The sequence below is a fragment of the Lissotriton helveticus genome, chromosome 7, assembly GCF_964261635.1.
Source record: "Lissotriton helveticus chromosome 7, aLisHel1.1, whole genome shotgun sequence".
NCBI classification, from domain to species: Eukaryota; Metazoa; Chordata; class Amphibia; order Caudata; family Salamandridae; genus Lissotriton; species Lissotriton helveticus.
In genome coordinates this window covers 1031851002-1031869668 of record NC_136068.1, presented here as the reverse complement: position 1 = coordinate 1031869668, position 18667 = coordinate 1031851002, and the positions used below count along the sequence as shown (strand labels likewise).

Here is an 18667-nt window from a genome sequence, read left to right as displayed (position 1 = left end):
TCCTTCAGGACCCAACCGCTTCCTCTACCCGCAAATCGAAGTGGCGCTTGCCACCGGGTATTCTCCGAGACCCGGCAGATGTAGACTGCATCAGAACTGCCATTGATTCCTACTTCGCTACAAACGATCTCCCGGAGACACCCTTCCCTGTGGTGTGGGACTCCTTCAAGGCAACCATGAGAGGTCATATAACCACTCTTTCGATTGCCAGGGCGCGCGAGGCTCGGGCTTAGAGGATAGTCTGGCAAAAGACATAAAACTGGAGGAGCAAAGTGATCAGGGTGGCCCCTCGTTAGCATTTAGGAGGCGCCTCGCCAACCTTAGAGGGCAGCTCCGACATTTACGCACTAACAAAGCAGAAAAATCACTACTGGCCTTAAAGCAGAAGTACTATGAGGGGGGGGACAAGGTGGGCAAGCTGCTCGTGGGGAGGTTACGGGCACGTGCGGCTAAGGCTCATATAGCGACTGTCCATCGTCCGGACGGGGCGAAGGTCACCTTGGAGAGGGACAAGTGCGAGGCGTTCCAGACCTACTACTCTGCACTATATCAGAAGGATCCGCCGACCCCGGAGGTGGTGGCAGACATTCTGAATAATTACACGGGGCGACATTACACCCGCACTACGCTAAGACCCTGGAAGGCCCCATCACCCAAGAAGAGGTACTAGCAGCTATGAGGGATCTTCCCCTTGGGAAGACTCCGGGACCGGATGGTCTGTCCCTATCTTTCTATCGCATGTTCCAGTCCCAGCTCTGGCCACATCTTTTAAGGCTGTATAACTCTTTTACTGACACTGAGGGGCCGCCTCAGGATATGGGTATGGCGGAGATAGCATTGATTCTAAAGCCAGGGAAGGACCCCACACAGTGTGCGTCATATCGCCCCATTGCCCTGCTAAACACCGACCTCAAAATTTACACCAAACTCTTGGCGAAGCGCCTGGACCCCTATATGCCGGGCCTGGTGGATTCAGACCAGGTTAGCTTTATCCGCAACCGGCAGGGGGCGGATAATGTACGCAAAATAGCGCATTTACTGGGTAAGGCGCATCACTGGGGGATCCCGGCTTGCCTTCTTTCATGGATGCGGAGAAGGCGTTTGATCGAGTGGATTGGACCTTCCTACGGGCGGTTTTAGGTAAAATTTGACTAGGCTTGAGCATGATCACCCAGATCATGGCACCATATCTTGCCCCACAGGCTAGGATTCGGGTCACTGGCCAGCTCACGGAGCCGTTCACCATTCATAGGGGTACCAGGCAAGGGTGCTACCTCTCACCTTTGTTATTTGCCCTTGTGGTGGAATCACTGGCAGAGATGATTCGTCAGGCGCCCGATATCCATGACGTCCGCATGGGGGGACGTGAGAATAAGGTGGCGTTGTTTGCGGATGATCTTATTCTCTCCATAACACGCCCCCAAGAGTCCCTCCCGGCCCTCCATACTGCGCTGTGCCTTTTTGAACGAGCTTCTGACCTCAAAATTAATCATAGTAAATCCTGGGCTCTCAACCTTACCATCCCGCAGGAAGAGATCTCCCTTTTGGAGAGCCTGGTCCCATACCAATGGGCCTCCCACTCCATTCGCTACCTCGGCCTCCAAGTGACTCCCTCTCTCGACACGTGGACGCAAGCTAATTGGCGAGACTGTCGCAGGTCGATGGTTGAAGACCCGAGGCGGTGGCGGCCACTGCTGCTATCGTGGCTCGGCCGACTCAACGCCATCAAGATGTCGGTCCTTCCCAAAATCTTATATCTTTTCCAATGCCTCCCCATGCCCATTCCGTTGCATTGTATACGCAGCCTCCAGCTTGACCTCACAAACTTTATTCGGGGCCGGAAGAGGCCCCGGTTTTCGCAGAAGCTCCTGGTGGCGCCGAGGGATGGGGGGGGGGGGGACTGGCCTGTCCCAATATAGTGGACTATTATTGCGCTGCACACCTTCGGTATGTAGTGAAGTAGGTGGTAACAGAGAGTGAGAAGGGATGGTTGCACATGGACCGAGCCGTCACGGGGTGAACTATCTGGGACCTTGCCTGGCATCACCGAGCGGCGCGCTCTAAGAGCGCCTATGTTGCAATACCCACAAAAACGGTCCTGGACATTTGGGATAAAGTGGCTGTACGCAGAGGCCTCACGACCTTTCCTTCGCCACACACCCCAATAGAAGGGAATCCGTCCTTCCCACTGGCATATCACACACGGGCCTTTGCCAAATAGTCGCAAGGGGACTGCCGGGTTATATCGGACCTGTTCGAGGAGGGTGCGCTTAAATCCTTTGCTCATTGTAGAGAAGCGTTCCGAGTTCCATCGACGGCAGGGCTACAATATGCCCAGCTGAGGCACTGGGTGTCTGCGGAAGACATGCATCAGGCAGCTACGCGGGACTTCCCTCCTTTTGAGCGCCTGGCCCGGCATCCCATTGAGTCAAAGGGGCTTATATCCCGAATCTACCAGATTTTGCAACATCCACGGACACCACCCTCCCACCACTATCAACGTCGCTGGCAGGAAATGTTGAACGCGGATATTTCTCCCGCGCAGTGGGGCAGGCTGTGGTGGGACATTCCCAAAGTGTACTGTAGCATTCTGCAGCGGGAAAACGCTTATGAGCTCATGACTCAGTGGTACTACACGCCCCAACGGCTCCACAAGATGTTCCCCTCATCCTCCCCCTTGTGCTGGAGATGCCGATCTGCGACGGGAGACTTCATTCACATCTGGTGGGCCTGCCCGTTGTTGACTATACTCTGGAAGGAGGTCCTCAGCCACATCAGGAGGGTGCTGGGGTTCCCTCTGCCTGAAGATCCCAGTGCGGTCTTGCTCGGCATCAAACCTGCTGGCCTGAAGGTGCTCACCAGGAGTGATTGGATTTTGGTGCTTCACATGTTAGGAGCAGCCAAGCAGCTTATTGCTCTGTATTGGAAAAAACCTGAGGCCCCTCCAACCGCTGCTTGGTTTGTGCGTATATGGCATGTTGCCACCATGGAGCTCTTCACAGCGCGACTGCAGGCACGCGACACACGCTTTAAGGCAACCTTTAATTAAATACCTATGCACGGTTGAGCATGCCCGCCATATGCCCACCAAATTGAGAACGCTACACCTTTTCATGGATGGTGTTATTCCTTCGGACCCAAGCAGATTGATACCCTAGCCGCTCTCCTGCATTGCGATCCCACCATGGCCGGCATAGGATTGGCCTTCATGCCCTGCTCTCTCATCCCCAGCGCACACTGTTCTAGCTCTCCTTGCACAGTCCCTCCTCTCCTCCTTCGCCCATCTCTTATCGTCTATCCTTTTCTTTCTTTTTCTCCACTGCTCTGTGGGTTCTTGGGCCCTGTTGGGTCGATAGTTGAATCTGGGCGCGTTGCCAGTCTGTTGCAAGGGTGGACACTAGGGGTCTCCCTCCACACGGGACCAAACTATGCTATTATTTGAATTACAGAACGCGGCCGGCCCCTTGTGGATTGTAGGCGTAACGCTGTGTATCGTTTCACTTCCTACATAGAGTATTAGTGACTTGCACGTACTATCAAAGCACGCGGCCGGCCCTGGATAGGGTTGTAGGCTTAACGCTGTGTACCTACTGGTCCTGTGGTGTGCGATCTTTTTCGAAAATAAAAAATATTTGAAACAAAAAAATATCTCCTCTAAAGAGCCCCTTTGCGGGTGCCCTTCGGGCATGGCACCGCCGGCCCAACTAGGAGCAGGCCCAATGATGAAGTATGACATCCTTCAGGGTGTGTAAGGGCACTTTTTCACAGACCTGAACTCTCCACTCACACTAAGGAACTGCACAGAAGTCAGATATACCACATTTCAGGATTGCCATAACAATACGAATAATTCTTTGATATTTCCAATGGGCCAGCAGGCGACACAAGACCACACCACATTGCTGGATTTGCCATTGCGCTGGGGAAGCTGACTGCTTCCGCTGTTTGGAGATAATGGTAGCCCACACAGTCCAGAAGCGTAACCAATACAATATTGCTCGTGTGACAGAGGGCTTAAATAAGTCAGTGCAGTTCTGGAACACACTCCCCCTGTCCCTTATGGGATCTGAATTTGGGGCGAAAATGATGTTTTTGCCACACTGCCTACATACTCTTCAGCACTCTTTCGACACACTGCCTAGGACGGTCTTTAACCACTTGGATGCTAATGACAAGGGTAACTCGTCATGGAGTTGCCATTCATTTCAATGGAGAAGAAGTACAAAAATATGGAACTGCCTTAGCATCCAAGTGGCTAAGCGTCTACACTCCCTATTAACAACATTAGTGTGGGCAGGAGGTCGGGTTAGGCTGACCCATGAGTCTCTTTTTTTACCTTTGGAGGATGGGGGATTAGCACTACCCAATATGGAAATGTACTATGTAGCATCTCTGCTGCAACATGCTGTACACTAGTTGTCCGATGCAGACAACTGGGAAAAGGATTTTCTCATGGATGACTCGCGGTTGAGGACGCTGCCACCGTTGCTTCACGGAGGTGGGAAAGGTGACCCTGCGGTGCCATTCTAATCAAACACACATTACGGTGGGAGCGTGCAGTGAAAGTGGTGCTTTGATGTCCCCCTTTCGCACAAGATTTTATTTTCTGGGATCTCCCAGTTTCCGACTGTTGACCGCGCAGTTGGCGCCAGTACCCGTAGAAATGGGGGGAGCTTGACACTGGGTGACCTTTACCCTAATAACACGTTCATTTAATTTGAAACGGCATAGGAGACCTTTGGTGTGGGTCAGGGCCAATTACTATTATACACAAGTATTGTGGACATAGTGCGGGATGTCTGGCCTCCCTACACAGAATCCCCACTTTCTCTGAACTGTTTAGGACAGTGTTTCCTTAACTGGGGTCCGTGGACCCCCAGGGGTCCGTGACACATTCCCAGGGGGTTCGCAGGCAGCAGTTTTAAAAGTACTGCAAAGTTCCTTGTAGAATTAGCAGTTTTCGAGCAAATATAAAAGTGTCACGATAACATCAGTGATTAATGTACCTGCTGGAGAAGATGAGTTTTGTCCAGTGGCAGGTTTGACTTCTTTAACATAGCACAGAGGGTTAATATGCCTGCTGCAAAGAACGTGTACCATGCATTTTAAAAAACAGTATTTTATGTGCATAGGTCAGTGGGTTACTGCTTTTATCACAGAGATTCTTTTGTTACTCTGCAGCTCATAAGAGACAATCAAAATCTAGCACAGTGACCTATAAACAGTCATCAAAGATCTGCTTACAGACTGCATGGCACAAGTTAGTAACATATTTTTTCCCCAGTCTTTCAATATCCTGATGCTGTTAAAGTTAAAGGAATTTATTTGGGTGGAAATACATTTTTATTGTTAGTCAATGCTAACCACTGTGTTATGTTCTGAATCTGAATCCTGAGTTTGTGCGTTTCCAGACCAAACACCTACACCTTGTAGTCCCCTTTACCTTATGTAACATTTTCTCTACACTGATTTAGAAGTATGATTCATTGTCTCTATATGTGTGTGATTTAAAGTGCTCTGACATCCTACAATGGTATGAGAGATGCTATAAAACAAATGAAATACATGTGACGTGTGCTGTGGAGAAACGAGAGGCACTATTGAAGGATGATAATAAGGGAATCATTGAAGAACCCCAACAAAGATTGTTGTATTCTAGTGCATAGTAAAATCATCATTTACAATTCTTTAAAAGCTAATACAACTCAATATATAATAATAAATGTGTTGTAGAATGCAGCAGTCTACCCTAAATGTTCTTGGGTGGGGGGAGAGCCTCCCAAAAAAGCCCCCTTTGTAGTTGTCAGGCTCACTCACTCCACTTGGTGTGCACTGTATGGGGACTGGTCTGAAAACATTTGCCAGGGCTGCTTTGGGTTTCCACTTTGACCCTGGCAGGAGCAGGAGCCTAGTACTGTGAAAAACAATTACCATTTAAAATTCAATCACGGAGATGCAGCACCAACCTTCCCATTAAAATGTTCTGTTTTTTGCAAACTCTTTCAATATAAAATAAATCCTTAGTAATACGAGTATTTGTTTTGTGTGCATGTGTGTTTATTTTTTTCGAATTACTCTTTTAATGTTTGAAAATTAAATCATACAAATTGCTGGGGGTCCCCGGCTTCAGGTGGTGAGTCAATGGGGGTCCTCAGGAGTCAAAAGTTTGGGAACCACTGGTTTAGGACTTTACTGGAATTTGGCAGAGGTAGACAATTAGTTTCCCACTTATGCAGGACCATGACTGCAGATAAGCCTAGGACCACATTTCGGGCTAGGGCGGCGTCCTAGAAGATCCACAATGGAAACGTGTTTTTTTTTTTGCACTGGTTAAGCAGGGGACGAACAATGCGCAGTTCAAGTTAGTATATTTTAATTATATACATCGCACATATGTCACCCCAGTCTTCCTACACCGAGTAGACCCTGCCAAAACAGATGGATGCCACCACTGTCCGGGCAGATCTGCTACCTTCCTTCACTTAGCCAGGAACCGCCCTCCAGTGCATGCTTATTGGGACTTAGTGGTCCAGAGATTGGAGTGTACGTAGGGTATAGCAGTGGAATTGGACCTATCCATCTGTCTATGTGGGACAGTCAGGAAATGCAAGGGTAGAAAAATGGAATGGAAATTTATGCAACTGGCCCTGCTGCTAGTGAAATGGCGGGTTGCCATCTCACGGATGAACCCGTTAGGACTCAGGGAAAAGGGATTGATTAAAGATTCTACGGAATGGGCGGTAGCCAAAGAGATCCGGCTTCATCAGTGTAGGAGGCAATACCACGCAGAGGAGGATTTGCAAACATGGAAGGAGATCCTCACAGGGTTTGGGGAGGTCAAAGAGGTCTCTGCAGACGATGGGCAGGAATCGGAGGGTTAGCTTATACTGGTAGCCAAGGAAAGTGGTGCACATATTTTTGGGGAGGAGTAACAGGTGTTTTCTTCCTACTGTAATGTTCTGCACACTGTGGTCCCTTTGTATGTGGAATACTGCTGTTTTACATGTCTGGAATGATGCCTAAAATGTTTCAATGTATTAATGGTACAGTGTTTGTAATGTATTGAATGATATAATATATTACATTCTTGGGGGGGGGGGGGAAGTTATTACATGTTGGATAATGTTTGCCTTTAGCTCCCCAATGCAGTCAGACCATATTTTGACCCAGTAAATTAGCTCAAACCAGTACTACTCCATAATTGGCATCACTCTGCACTTAAAGAAGCTCAATACATATGGAATCTAAGACATGGAGCAGTTACTTCAAAATTTTTACAGAAAAATCAAAGGCCTTATCTAGTTATTGGCCCTTCATTGGATTGATGAGCAAGGGGTGTTGGAATCATTACTCTTCCCTTGTATTACTTTTAAAAAATGAAACCATGCACGAACCTATTAGCCACATCATGTTTACCTCTTCCACTTGGCTTTCATAGCTAAACTCAAATTAGAAAACTCAACTCTTCTATATTATACCTTGATTATTTTCTTTTATTGATGAAGGGAATTGTTCTATATAAAGAGCACAGTGGCACTTTGGGAGGTGGGGTGTTTAGTTGGTGTACTCATTGCAACACGGGGCAAATGATACATTGGTCATTCTAAGCTCTGCCTGTCTCTGAACTGCTCATTGAACAGCATGTTCTCCATCTCCCCGTCTTTGGTGACATGAGGGAGCAGAAAGATCAAAACTCAGAGTTGTACAATACACTTGACTCAAGTGCACAACAACCCCCTATGGTGCATTCCACTTCACTTTCTTTCTTTCTTTCTCTCTCTCTCTCACTCACTCTCTCTCTCTCTCTCTCTCTCTCTCTCTCTCTCTCTCTCTCTCTCTCTCTCTCTCTCTCATATGTGTGTCTGTCTCTCCTATTTATATCTATATATATATATATACCCACACATATGTCTGTGTGTGTGTATGTAAATATATGTTCTATGACTTTTTTCAATTTGGTGCTTTTATGAGTTATGAGGCAGGTTTGCCCAGAAATTGTTTTACTATGTAAGAGACGATTGTAGGGTTTAGAATTCATTCCACTTTATGTAAAGGAAAACAACTACAGCTGCGACTTATTAGTGGCATCACCGTCAAAATGACACTTGCTTCTTCACATTTGTTTTTTTTTTCTCATTGCGTGCCACACATCAACACCTGCATGTGGTTGAGCTTTACTTGTTTTGTTTTTTGCAAGTTTAGATTGTAACCTGCTACAACATTTAACAGTTGTGCAGGCCTGAAAAAATAATAACAATCACAGTAGGTTGCAGACACTCCACAAGAAAAGCAAGGATGTACAACATAAAGCTTTTTTGAGATACATTTAGAAAGCAGCATTGATATGATACAACAAATTCTCCAAACCCTTGAAGTCACTTGCCATGTGTCAATGAACAGTGTACTAATGCCAAACGACAATATTCTTTCCAACCCACATTCTCATTTCCATGTCCCTTCATCCTCTAGAACTTTCAGGTACGTTTAAGCTGGCTTAAAACACGATACAAAAAGGCAACATTGAATACATATATTCTCACCTCAGCAGACCTGGGGTTTCACACTCCCTGTACAACATGGAAAAACCGTAGGAAGCTATGGCTTGACTTCATACTCTATACCCCCATCTGCAGCAAACCTGGACATCGCATTTCACCACATATCCTATGTAACACCACCCACTCCAGATCAGGCATAATACTTTCCATATTTTCTTTCTTTGCAGGGAAACAACCTGCGAGCAGTTGGAGCTGAAGCTTTAGGGAAACTCCTGCGTCAAAACAAATCCATTCAGAGGTAAACATTCTGTTATTAGTAGAAGGTATTAGGTGGTGGTAGGGGGGTTAGATCGGGAGCGTGTTATCAGAACGAAGCGTTTCACTAAAGATGGCCCAGCTCACTCATATCATGACCTGCCATTGTTTTGTCCATATGGTTGTCAACTAATTGTATCCCATTAAGAACTGAATGACAGACAGCCAGTCATGTCTTATTAAGGAAAACATTTATGTGGTGGCTTTCAATCATGTATCTTTGAAAGAACAGTGTGTTTCAAGGGAGCCAATGATATCTCATTCTCATAAAGAACCAAGCATGTGTGAAGAAAAGTACATTTTGTTTAGCTTTTGTTCACTGTTCCGTAGTCGAGCTTGCTAAGTGCCTACATTTAACGTGTGTATGCATTTGTGTGCAGTGTGTGTTTTGAGTGTGCTAGGTGCCATATTCATTGATTTCAAAACTCTCCTTACAGTGTTTTGAATTTCTGATAGATACATCTGCCAGTGGATTCTTCACCGTGTGAATATCCCCCTTGCGTCCGCAACATTCGGAAAATTCTTCGTAGCACGCCGGCGTGGACGACGTCATAGGAACGCGGCATCGCGCGCGACCCCGTCTGACGTCGCCGACTCCTTATTAGGCCCACGTCGGCGTGATGACATCAGTTCCCTTTTTTCCGCGTCGTCGACGCTAACGGTTTCTGGGATCTTCTGTGATTCAAAAAGTAACTTGTTGCTATTTTGTGTTACTGTTTCTCTGTCGAGTGTCTATTCTTCGTCGAGGATGTCGTCGAGGAAGACGGGATTCAAACAGTGCAGGTCATGTGCCCGGATGATGTCTATTACTGATCCGCACGACGATTGCTTGTGGTGACTTGGTTCGGACCATGAGGTCAAGAGCTGCCGATCCTGCTTCAAGATGAACCCAAAGGCTTTACGAGAACGTGAGGCGAAACTTCTGCTGGCCAAGGTGAAAAGAAAAGAAGCTGGTAGGTCTTCGAGGTCAACATCTAGACGCTCGAGGTCGAAGCAGAGGTCGCGATCGAAGTCGAGGTCAAGATCGGCTTCGAGGTCGAGGTCCAGAGTGAGGTCGAGGTCCAGGTCGAAGTCGGCTTCGGGTCATGCTTCGGGCTCCTCGAAGAAGAAGCACAAGAGGAGGAAGCATAGCTCAAGACATCACTCTGGCAAAGGGTCTTCGGATTCGAAGAGGAAGTCTTCATCACGTAAACATCTCGAGGACTTTGTGTCACCTTCACCTGAGCGATCTCGTGAGGGTTCCCCGGATCCGGAGCAAGAACCGAATCTGGATTCGTGTCATTCTTCGGCGCATGAAGAAGACGAGGAGATTCCTCGGGCACCGACTCCGGTGGAAGAACCAAAGGTTCAAGAGGGTCAGGAAGAACCGATGCCAGAGCAGCCTCCTTCGGAGCAGCCGATGGCTTCGTACCCTCCCTTTCCTGGTCCTGGACAGGACCCCTCACATTTCCTTAACGCCATGTTTGGCGTTTATGCAAGGGCAATGTACCCCACTGGTGCACCGGCAGGTCCCATGGGTCCGTTGTCTTTTAACTTGGGTGTCCCTCAAGCTTACGCTCCGGCACCTTTTATGCCGTTTATGCCGACGCCTTATACACCTTGGCTCGGTACGGCGCCGCCGAGGTCATCGACTCTGCACACGGCTTCGCCGGCTCCGGAGCGACCTCGAGAACTGGATCGAGGTACGACGCCTGTTCGAGATTCTCGTCCTCAAGCTGTCCCGGCTCCTCGTTCGACGCCGACTCCGGCTCCGTCGGGGTCGCTACAGGATCCGACGACTTCGGTTCGTATGGAGTGGTCGAGGCGCAGAGCTCAACGCCGCATGGAGGAAAAGGAGTACGGAGATCCTGAAGTAGAGGAAGGAGAACTTCTGGATCAAGGGGACTGTTTTGAGGACCTGCATAGTGCTAGTTGGCTGGAACTCTCTCCTGAGTGGGGTTTGCCATCAGTTTCTGATGCACCATCTAAGGACGTGGCACCCTACCATGTTGTCATTAAGAAGGCTGCGGAGCTGCTTAATCTGACTTTACCTACCGTTGAGTTCAAGCCTAACATCCTCACGGAGGTTTTGCATTCGCCTTCCTCTATTATAGAGCCTACACTCCCATTCACTGAGGCTTTGACTGAACCAAGGAGGTCTGGAAGAGACCATTGACTGCTCCTGCGGTGTCCAGGTCGGTGGCAAGACGTTACAGGGTGGCACCTGGTGACCCTGAGTTTCTTTCTTCGCATCCTTCACCGGAAAGTCTAGTTGTGCAGGCCGCTTGTTCCAACAGATCTGCAGGTTCTTTTCCACAGGTGCCAGCAGATAAAGATTCTAAAAAATTGGACCAGTCTGCAAAAAAGATTTTCTCCTCTGGTAACATGGCACTTAGATCTACCAATGCTACTTGCCTGCTGGGGAGATATGTTCACGCTTTGATGGACTCTGTGAAACAATTGTCAACTAAGCTTCCGGAGCAAGATAGAAAAAACTTCAATGAAGTAGTCTCTGATACTCCGGCAGTGGCCCGCCAGGTTATACAGAGTGGCAGGGACAAGACAGACTCTGTGGCCAGGATAATGGGCTCTACTGTTGCCACGAGAAGAGCCGCTTGGCTTAAGTCTTCTGAATTTTCAGTAGATGTACAGTCTACTCTAATGGACTTACCTTTTGACGGAACTGGCCTCTTTGGAAAAAAAGCGGATGTAGCATTGGAGAGGTTCAAAGATAGCCGGGCGACGGCAAGGTCTTTGGGTCTGCAGGCTAGAGGCAATACCACCAGAAAGTTTAGGGGATTTGGTAGATCCACTTTTCGTCCCTATAAACAAGGCCAGCAGCAACAGCAGAACCCATTGTATAAGTCTTACAGAGGAAGACAAAAGAGTCGTGCTCGTGGAGGCCAAGCCTCTTCCTCCTCTACTTCCTCCTCTAACAATCATCCCCCACCCGCAGCAGCGAAACAGCCCTAGATCCGCCATTCTCAATCTCGTAGAAAATGGGTATGCACTAACTTTTCAGGAGTTCCCTCTCAATTACCCTCCTTGCCAAGGTTATTGTTCGGAGGACCACCTGCTTCTACTGCAGGAAGAAGTCCTGGCACTGTTCAGAAAGGGTGCGATAGAGGTGGTTCCGGAGCAGGAGAGGGGTCAGGGGTGCTACTCCCGGTATTTCCTGATCCCCAAAAAGGATGGAAGACTTCGACCAATCCTGGATCTCAGGATCTTGAACTTGTATCTGAAACAGGAGAAGTTCAAGATGCTCACTCTTGCGCAGGTTCTTCAAGCGCTGTTGGAAGAAGACTGGATGGTGTCGATCAACTTGCAGGATGCTTATTTCCACATCCCCATCCTGAAGTCGCACAGGATGTATCTCCGTTTTACGGTGGGATCGCAGCACTACCAGTTTGCGGTCCTTCTGTTTGGACTTACTACTGCGCCTCAAGTTTTCACCAAGGTGATGGCAGTGGTGGCTGCGCATCTCAGAAGGTCGGGGGTTCCTGTGTACCCCTATCTGGACGACTGGCTGATCAAAGCAGAGTCGCCGGAGAAGGTGCTCCATCATCTGCAAGAGACAACTCAGTTGTTGCACAGGTTGGGTTTTTCTATAAATGTACCCAAGTCTCACATGGTGCCCTCCCAGCGCAATCTGTTCATAGGTGCGGTAGTGGACACTACTGTATGTCGTGCATTCCCTCCACCTCAAAGGATTCGCGACATACAAGAAATGATTCCTTTATTCTACAATGGAGCGGTTGTTCCAGTCCTGAAGGTCCTTCGTCTGCTCGGTCTGATGGCTTCTTGCATTCTGTTGGTCAACCATGCACGCTGGCACATGAGGGCACTCCAGTGGTGCCTCCGCAGGCAGTAGTATCAACACAACGGAGATCTCAGGGAGTCAGTGAGGATCTCCAGAGAAACTGCAGCGGATCTGTCTTGGTGGAGCGTGGAAGGCAATCTGTCTCAAGGAAAGCCTTTCTAACTGCCTCCATCGGTTGCCACAGTGATAACGGATACATCCACTCTCGGGTGGGGTGCTCATCTGGGGGATCTGGAGGTCAAAGGTCTTTGGTCTCCAGAGGAAAGGTTGCTTCACATCAACCTTCTAGAGTTGCGGGCGAAACGTCTGGCGCTCAAGGCCTTCCTCCCTTCCCTTCGCGGTCAGTCGGTTCAAGTCCTGACGGACAACACGACCGCGATGTGGTATATCAACAAGCAGGGAGGAGTAGGGTCGCAGTGTCTCTGCAGAGAGGCTCTGCGTCTCTGGTCCTGGGTTCAGGACCATCAGATTTGTCTGATGGCAAATCATCTGGCCGGAGTTCTGAACGTACGTGCAGACGTTCTCAGTCGGCAGTTCTCTGCCGACCACGAGTGGAGGCTCCATCCGGTGGTTGTTCACGACATCTTTCAGATGTGGGGGACTCCTCGGGTGGACCTGTTCGCCACTCGCGAGAATGCTCACTGCCTGTCATTCTGTAGTCTCCAGTATCCGATGCAAGGAGCTTTGGGGGACGTGTTTCAGTTGGGGAAATCAACTCCTTTACGCGTTTCCTCCCATACCCTTGATTCCTCGGGTTCTGAGGAAGATTCGCCAGGACCGGGCCCAGGTCATATTGGTCGGCCCGGATTAGCCAAGAAGGGTGTGGTACACGGACCTACTCCACCTCTCCTCTCACCCGCCGCTCTGTCTCCCTCTCAGGGTTGATCTCCTCTCTCAGATGGAGGGGCAGGTTCTACACCCCCACCTCCAGACATTACACCTTCATGCCTGGAGATTGAACGGCGCATCCTGATTTCCTTTTCTCTCCCTCATGATGTGGTGGATGTCATTCTTTCGGCCAGGCGTCATTCCACCAAATCCATCTATTCGTATAGATGGTCTAAATTTGTTGTTTGGTGTAGGGAGAAGGCTATTGACCCTTTGAGGGCTCATCTGTCCGATATTTTGCAGTTCGCTCTTTCTTTGGCGCAGCAAGGATTTGCTGTTGCCACAGTCAAAGGTTACCTTTTGGCGTTATCGGCTTTTCTCTGTTTGCCCGATCAGCCATCTCTTTTTAAGTCTCCAGTGGTTTTGAGGTTTCTGAAGGGCCTCACTAATAAGTTCCCTCCTTCTCCATTTATCGTGCCTCAATGGGATTTAAATCTTGTCTTAACATTCTTGATGGGTTCTCCCTTCGAACCCTTACACAAGTGTCCCATGAGGCTTTTGTCTTTCAAGACGGTCTTCTTAGTTGCGATCACCTCGGCAAGGAGGGTGAGGAGCTTCAAGCTCTTAGTTCTAAGCCCCCATTCCTGATCATTCATGCTGATCGAATGGTTCTTAGGACCAGGGCTGCTTTTCTGCCTAAGGTGGTAACTCCCTTCCATCTAGGACAGTCCATTACCCTTCCTACCTTCTATCCTACCCCTCACCCTTCTAAGGAGGAAGAGAGACTGCACCGTCTGGACCCTAAGAGGACGGTGTCTCTTTATCTGGACAGAACAAAAGACTTCCGGATGGACGACCAGCTATTTGTTGGTTTTGCTGGCTGTCGGAAGGGCAGAGCGGTGCTCAAGCGCACACTTTCCAGGTGGATAATCCTGTGCATCAAGATTTGCTACTCCCTGGCAGGTAAGGATCCTCCTGAGGGTATAAGAGCTCATTCTACCACGGCAAGGTCTGCTACTTCTGCATTGTCTAGAGGTGTACCTGTTGAGGACATTTGCAGAGCCGCGACTTGGGCCTCCCTCCACACTTTCGCGAAGCATTACTGCTTGGATACCGAGGTGAGGAGGGATGGCCACTTCGCGCGCTCTGTCCTCCAAGATTTCTTGGTGTAGCAGGGTGGACACCCTCCTCCGGGAGTGGGGACTGCTGTGGGACTCTATTCACAAGGTGAGGAATCCACTGGCAGATGTATCTATCAGAAGAACAAGTTACTTACCTTCGGTAACACTTTTTCTTGTAGATACGGTATCTGCCTGTGGATTCCTCACTGACCCAACCGCCTCCCCGTTGTCCACTCTGCTATACCTGAGTTTAAGTATATTTATATTTATATTTGTATATATATTGGGTTTTTGATACCTTTGCTTCACACCATGTGTGCTGTTCTGATTTGTATGTACTATGTACACTGTATATATATATATTTGCTGTCATTGGTCCGTCCGGGTGCCTCGAAGGCACGGAAAAAAGAGCGGAACTGATGTCATCACGCCGACGTGGGCCTAATAAGGAGTCAGTGATGTCAGACGGGGTCGCGCGCGATGCCGCGTTCCTATGATGTCGTCCACGCCGGCGTGCTACGAAGAATTTTCCGAACGTTGCTGACGCAAGGGGGATATTCACAAGGTGAGGAATCCACAGGCAGATACTGTATCTACCAGAAAAAGCATTACCGAAGGTAAGTAACTTGTTCGTTACATACTCTGCTAGGTTCCCTTACCTTGTCTATTTCATGCGTTAACTGTGTCTCCCTGTTGTGTGTGTTAAGTCAGTGAGAAGAACAACCTGCTCAGTGCTCCAGTCGAACAAGATAGCTATTTTCGGTAATGCTTTTTCTGGTGGATACTCTATCCAGCCGCAGATTCCACATACTGAAATATTCTCCCAGGCGTCAGACTGGATCACGAAAACTCAGAAGCAGTACTCCTGCAAGTTGGTAGATGGCATTTGGTGGCTCAGCACCTACTTTCTTCCGCTGCAGACTGTATATAAGTGCCATTCAGGCATGCTGACGTCAGTTGCGCCCTTAGATGTAGAACCCATTGGCAAATTGGCTTGACCAGTGTGTAGATCTCTAGATTGCAACCTTTCTAAATGGAAAATAGTCCATTCCAAAGAATGGGGAGATGGAAAATCTGGGATTAAAAAAAGAGTATCAGAAAAAGCATTACCCTAAATAAGTCACTTGCTTTTCTGATTGATACTGTTAACTGCAGATTCCTTACCTTGTGAATAGAAAGCAATACCTCCCCAAGGTGAACAGTCTGTGGATTTGCTCGGACCAAAAAGTCCTGCAGAACCAAATGGGCAAAATGCCTATCCCTACGGATCCGACTTTCTAATAGAGATTACTAGCTGCAGATTCCTTGCCTTTTGGATATTCACTAGGCATCAGACTGGATCTAGAAAATTTTCACCAATACCTCTCCATGCTTTTAGATGGTGCCAGTCGGCTCTGCATTGATGCCATTCCACTCCAGAAATGACATGCAGAACCCATATAAGCGATACTCCTGTGCTCTGGTACAGGTCCTTTCTTTCCTTGCCACCAGATGCAGATCCGGAGCTATCTTTCATCTCTTTGAAACCTACCTCGATCAAACATTTCTTCTTCTGTGTGCAAGGGACCTGGCACCTTCCAAAACAACAGATTGTAAGCCCTGTAAGGATTATCGCAAACAAATGTTTTTGACAGATCCTCATGTGATTTGCCTGTGCTGCCTGGGGTCGAGCTGCGACTCTAAGGCCGGCATTGACTGTGTGTTAATAAACCTGAAGACCATCTGAAACCGTGAGGCGAGGCTCTACATCGCTACGTACCAGATGACTCCGTGACTGGTCCAAGTCAAAAGTTCTTTTCTGGTACCGTTTAAGATCCAGGTCTTGCAGGAGTCGTTCCTTGGGGCAGTCTTCGTCTCAAAGTTGTTGGGTAAGTCAAATTAAAAACACAAGAAATCTAAGCAGAATTTGTCCCTTACTGCCATTCACACTCCCCTCAGAAGGCACGGGGCGGGGCCACAGATCTTGATATAGCTCACTCGTTTGACTTTGGAGCCGGTCCCTCAACTTGTTCTGGCACCGCCTGAGTTTCCAGAGCTCTCTGCCACTCCTAATCAGAACAAAGAGTTCCGTGAGGCCATGCTCTGACTCTTTGGATCCTTGCTGCTATCCTCTGGTGTGCCTGCGGGCCCCATGGAGCTGAGAGGTTCTCCACCTGGATTACTCCCGGCTGATTGGCCCTCAGCATGAGGTGGACTTTCAGATCCCAAAACGGGTGCCCACACAGGTTCCAGTATCGACCCCACCTCCGGCTTCCCGGCCCACGCCGTTCCCTGGTTCTTCGACGCTGAAGCAGCCTTCATCAGCAGCCATAGAGCCCTCAGTTCCTCCACTTGATGCACCTTTTTAAAGACCCACACACACCCTGCATTCCTTGTTCGGCACGCATTTGGACAATGACAAAGATGCGCATGATGAGACGGTTAACATGTGGCAAGTGACCTTGATATCTACCCGAGTTTGAGCTCTTCTCAACCCCCTGGTCCTGCCACTGAGGAGCGAACTTCTTCCGCCATGGTGATGCATAAGGCGGACAAAGTCCTTGAACCTAAGCTCCCCAACTAGGAGTTTAATACCAATGTTATTATGGAAGCCCTTCAGCCTAGGCAAACATCCACGGAGCCCCTCCTACCTTTTAACAAGGCCTTTACAAATACTTTGCTAGGGACATCGACCAAACCTTGCTCTGGCCCCCTGGTCAGTAGACAGATCGCACAAAATTCGCTGCGCTGCCTCGGGTAACCTGGCATTTTTATTCCAGCACCCCTCCCCTGAAAGGTGTCTGCAAGCAAGACTAACCCTAACACGTTCACGTTTACTGCCCCCTCCCCAATAGGGAGTCAAAATGAGTGGAAACATTTGGGAAAAGAGTCCTTTCATCCAACTGCCTGGAGCTTCGATCTGTAAATGCCTGCTGCCTCCTACGGCACTATTGCCACACCTTTTGGGATTCAGCAACTCAAGTCTTTCCACGTATCCCTGAAGATCTCTGATCTGCCCTCTCCCAGGCATATAGGCCGGTCGTGATGCAGCCAAGTTCACAATTCGTTGTGGCTTGGACACCACCTATTCCATTGGATGAGCCATTGGCATCAGTGTTGCCATTCGCCACCATGATTGACTTCGATCAAGCCTTTTTTCGGTTGATATCAAGTTGTCCCTCATTGACATGCAAGTTGACAGGACTCACCTGTTTGGGAACAAGGCAGACTCCACTCTCGAGAAGCACTAGGAGAGCAGGGTGACTCTCTGGGTTTATCTGCAACTGCCTCGCCAGGCGTCCTTGCCCTACCGCTCCTTCCGTGGCTTCGGCTGAGGGACCCCATACTCCCAGCCAATCCAACCCCCACACGACACCCAGCAGTTTCATAGTTGAGGCCATGGTGCCCCCCACCCGCAGTCATTGTAAATGTGCTACCCAGTTCACTGCCACACTCGCCCCCTCCCCCCACTGGCCCCTCATTTTGCAGTCCGCCGTGCCAAACCCCTTCAGCATATCCTTTGTTGGATCCAATGATTCTTGCTGGGTTGGCAGAGCATAGCCTCTGTTAGGTGGGTCCTGCAGATTGTTTGGTGAGGTTATGCTCTACCCTTCATTTTCTCGCTGCTGCACCTTCACTGCCTCACCAACAACTGATGGAGGACCATCTCTCAATTTTGCAGCAGGAAGTGCAAGCCCTTTCAACCAGAGCTATTGAGAGGGTTCCTGTGCCAGAAGTAGGATGTGGTTGTTGTTATTTCTGCTTTCTAATGTCCAAGACGGGCACAGGCCTTCATCCTCTTTGAGACTTGCGTCCTTTCAATGCTTTCCCCTGGAATGCCCAAGTCTTGTCTTCCCTCGACCAGGAGACTGGTAGTGGTGTTGAACCTGCAAGACGCTTATTTCCATATACCTATCCTGCTGGCCCATGAAATGAAATGAAATGAAAATTGCACTTGTATAGCGCATAACTACCCGGAGGCCTCGCAGCGCTTGTGACTGATTGCTTAACGCGAGCTCAGGGTAGTTCAGCAGGTTTTGGCAAACAGGTGCGTTTTCAGAGCTTTCCTAAAGGACATATGATTGCTGTTTCCTCGAAGAGGGAAAGGGAGGGAATTCCAAAGTCTG

At 48.9% G+C, this 18667-nt stretch overlaps 1 protein-coding gene across 5 annotated transcripts in view; it reads left to right on the top strand.

Annotated features, from left to right (window-relative positions):
* LRRC45 (leucine rich repeat containing 45) overlaps positions 1–18667 on the top strand; it is a 446362-nt gene that overhangs the window by 110357 nt on the left and 317338 nt on the right. For all 5 annotated transcript variants that reach the window (XM_078653779.1, XM_078653776.1, XM_078653775.1 and 2 more), the window contains one exon: positions 8726–8796. In XM_078653779.1, coding sequence (XP_078509905.1) covers positions 8726–8796 — 71 coding nt within the window. The remainder of the gene's footprint in view (positions 1–8725; positions 8797–18667) is intronic.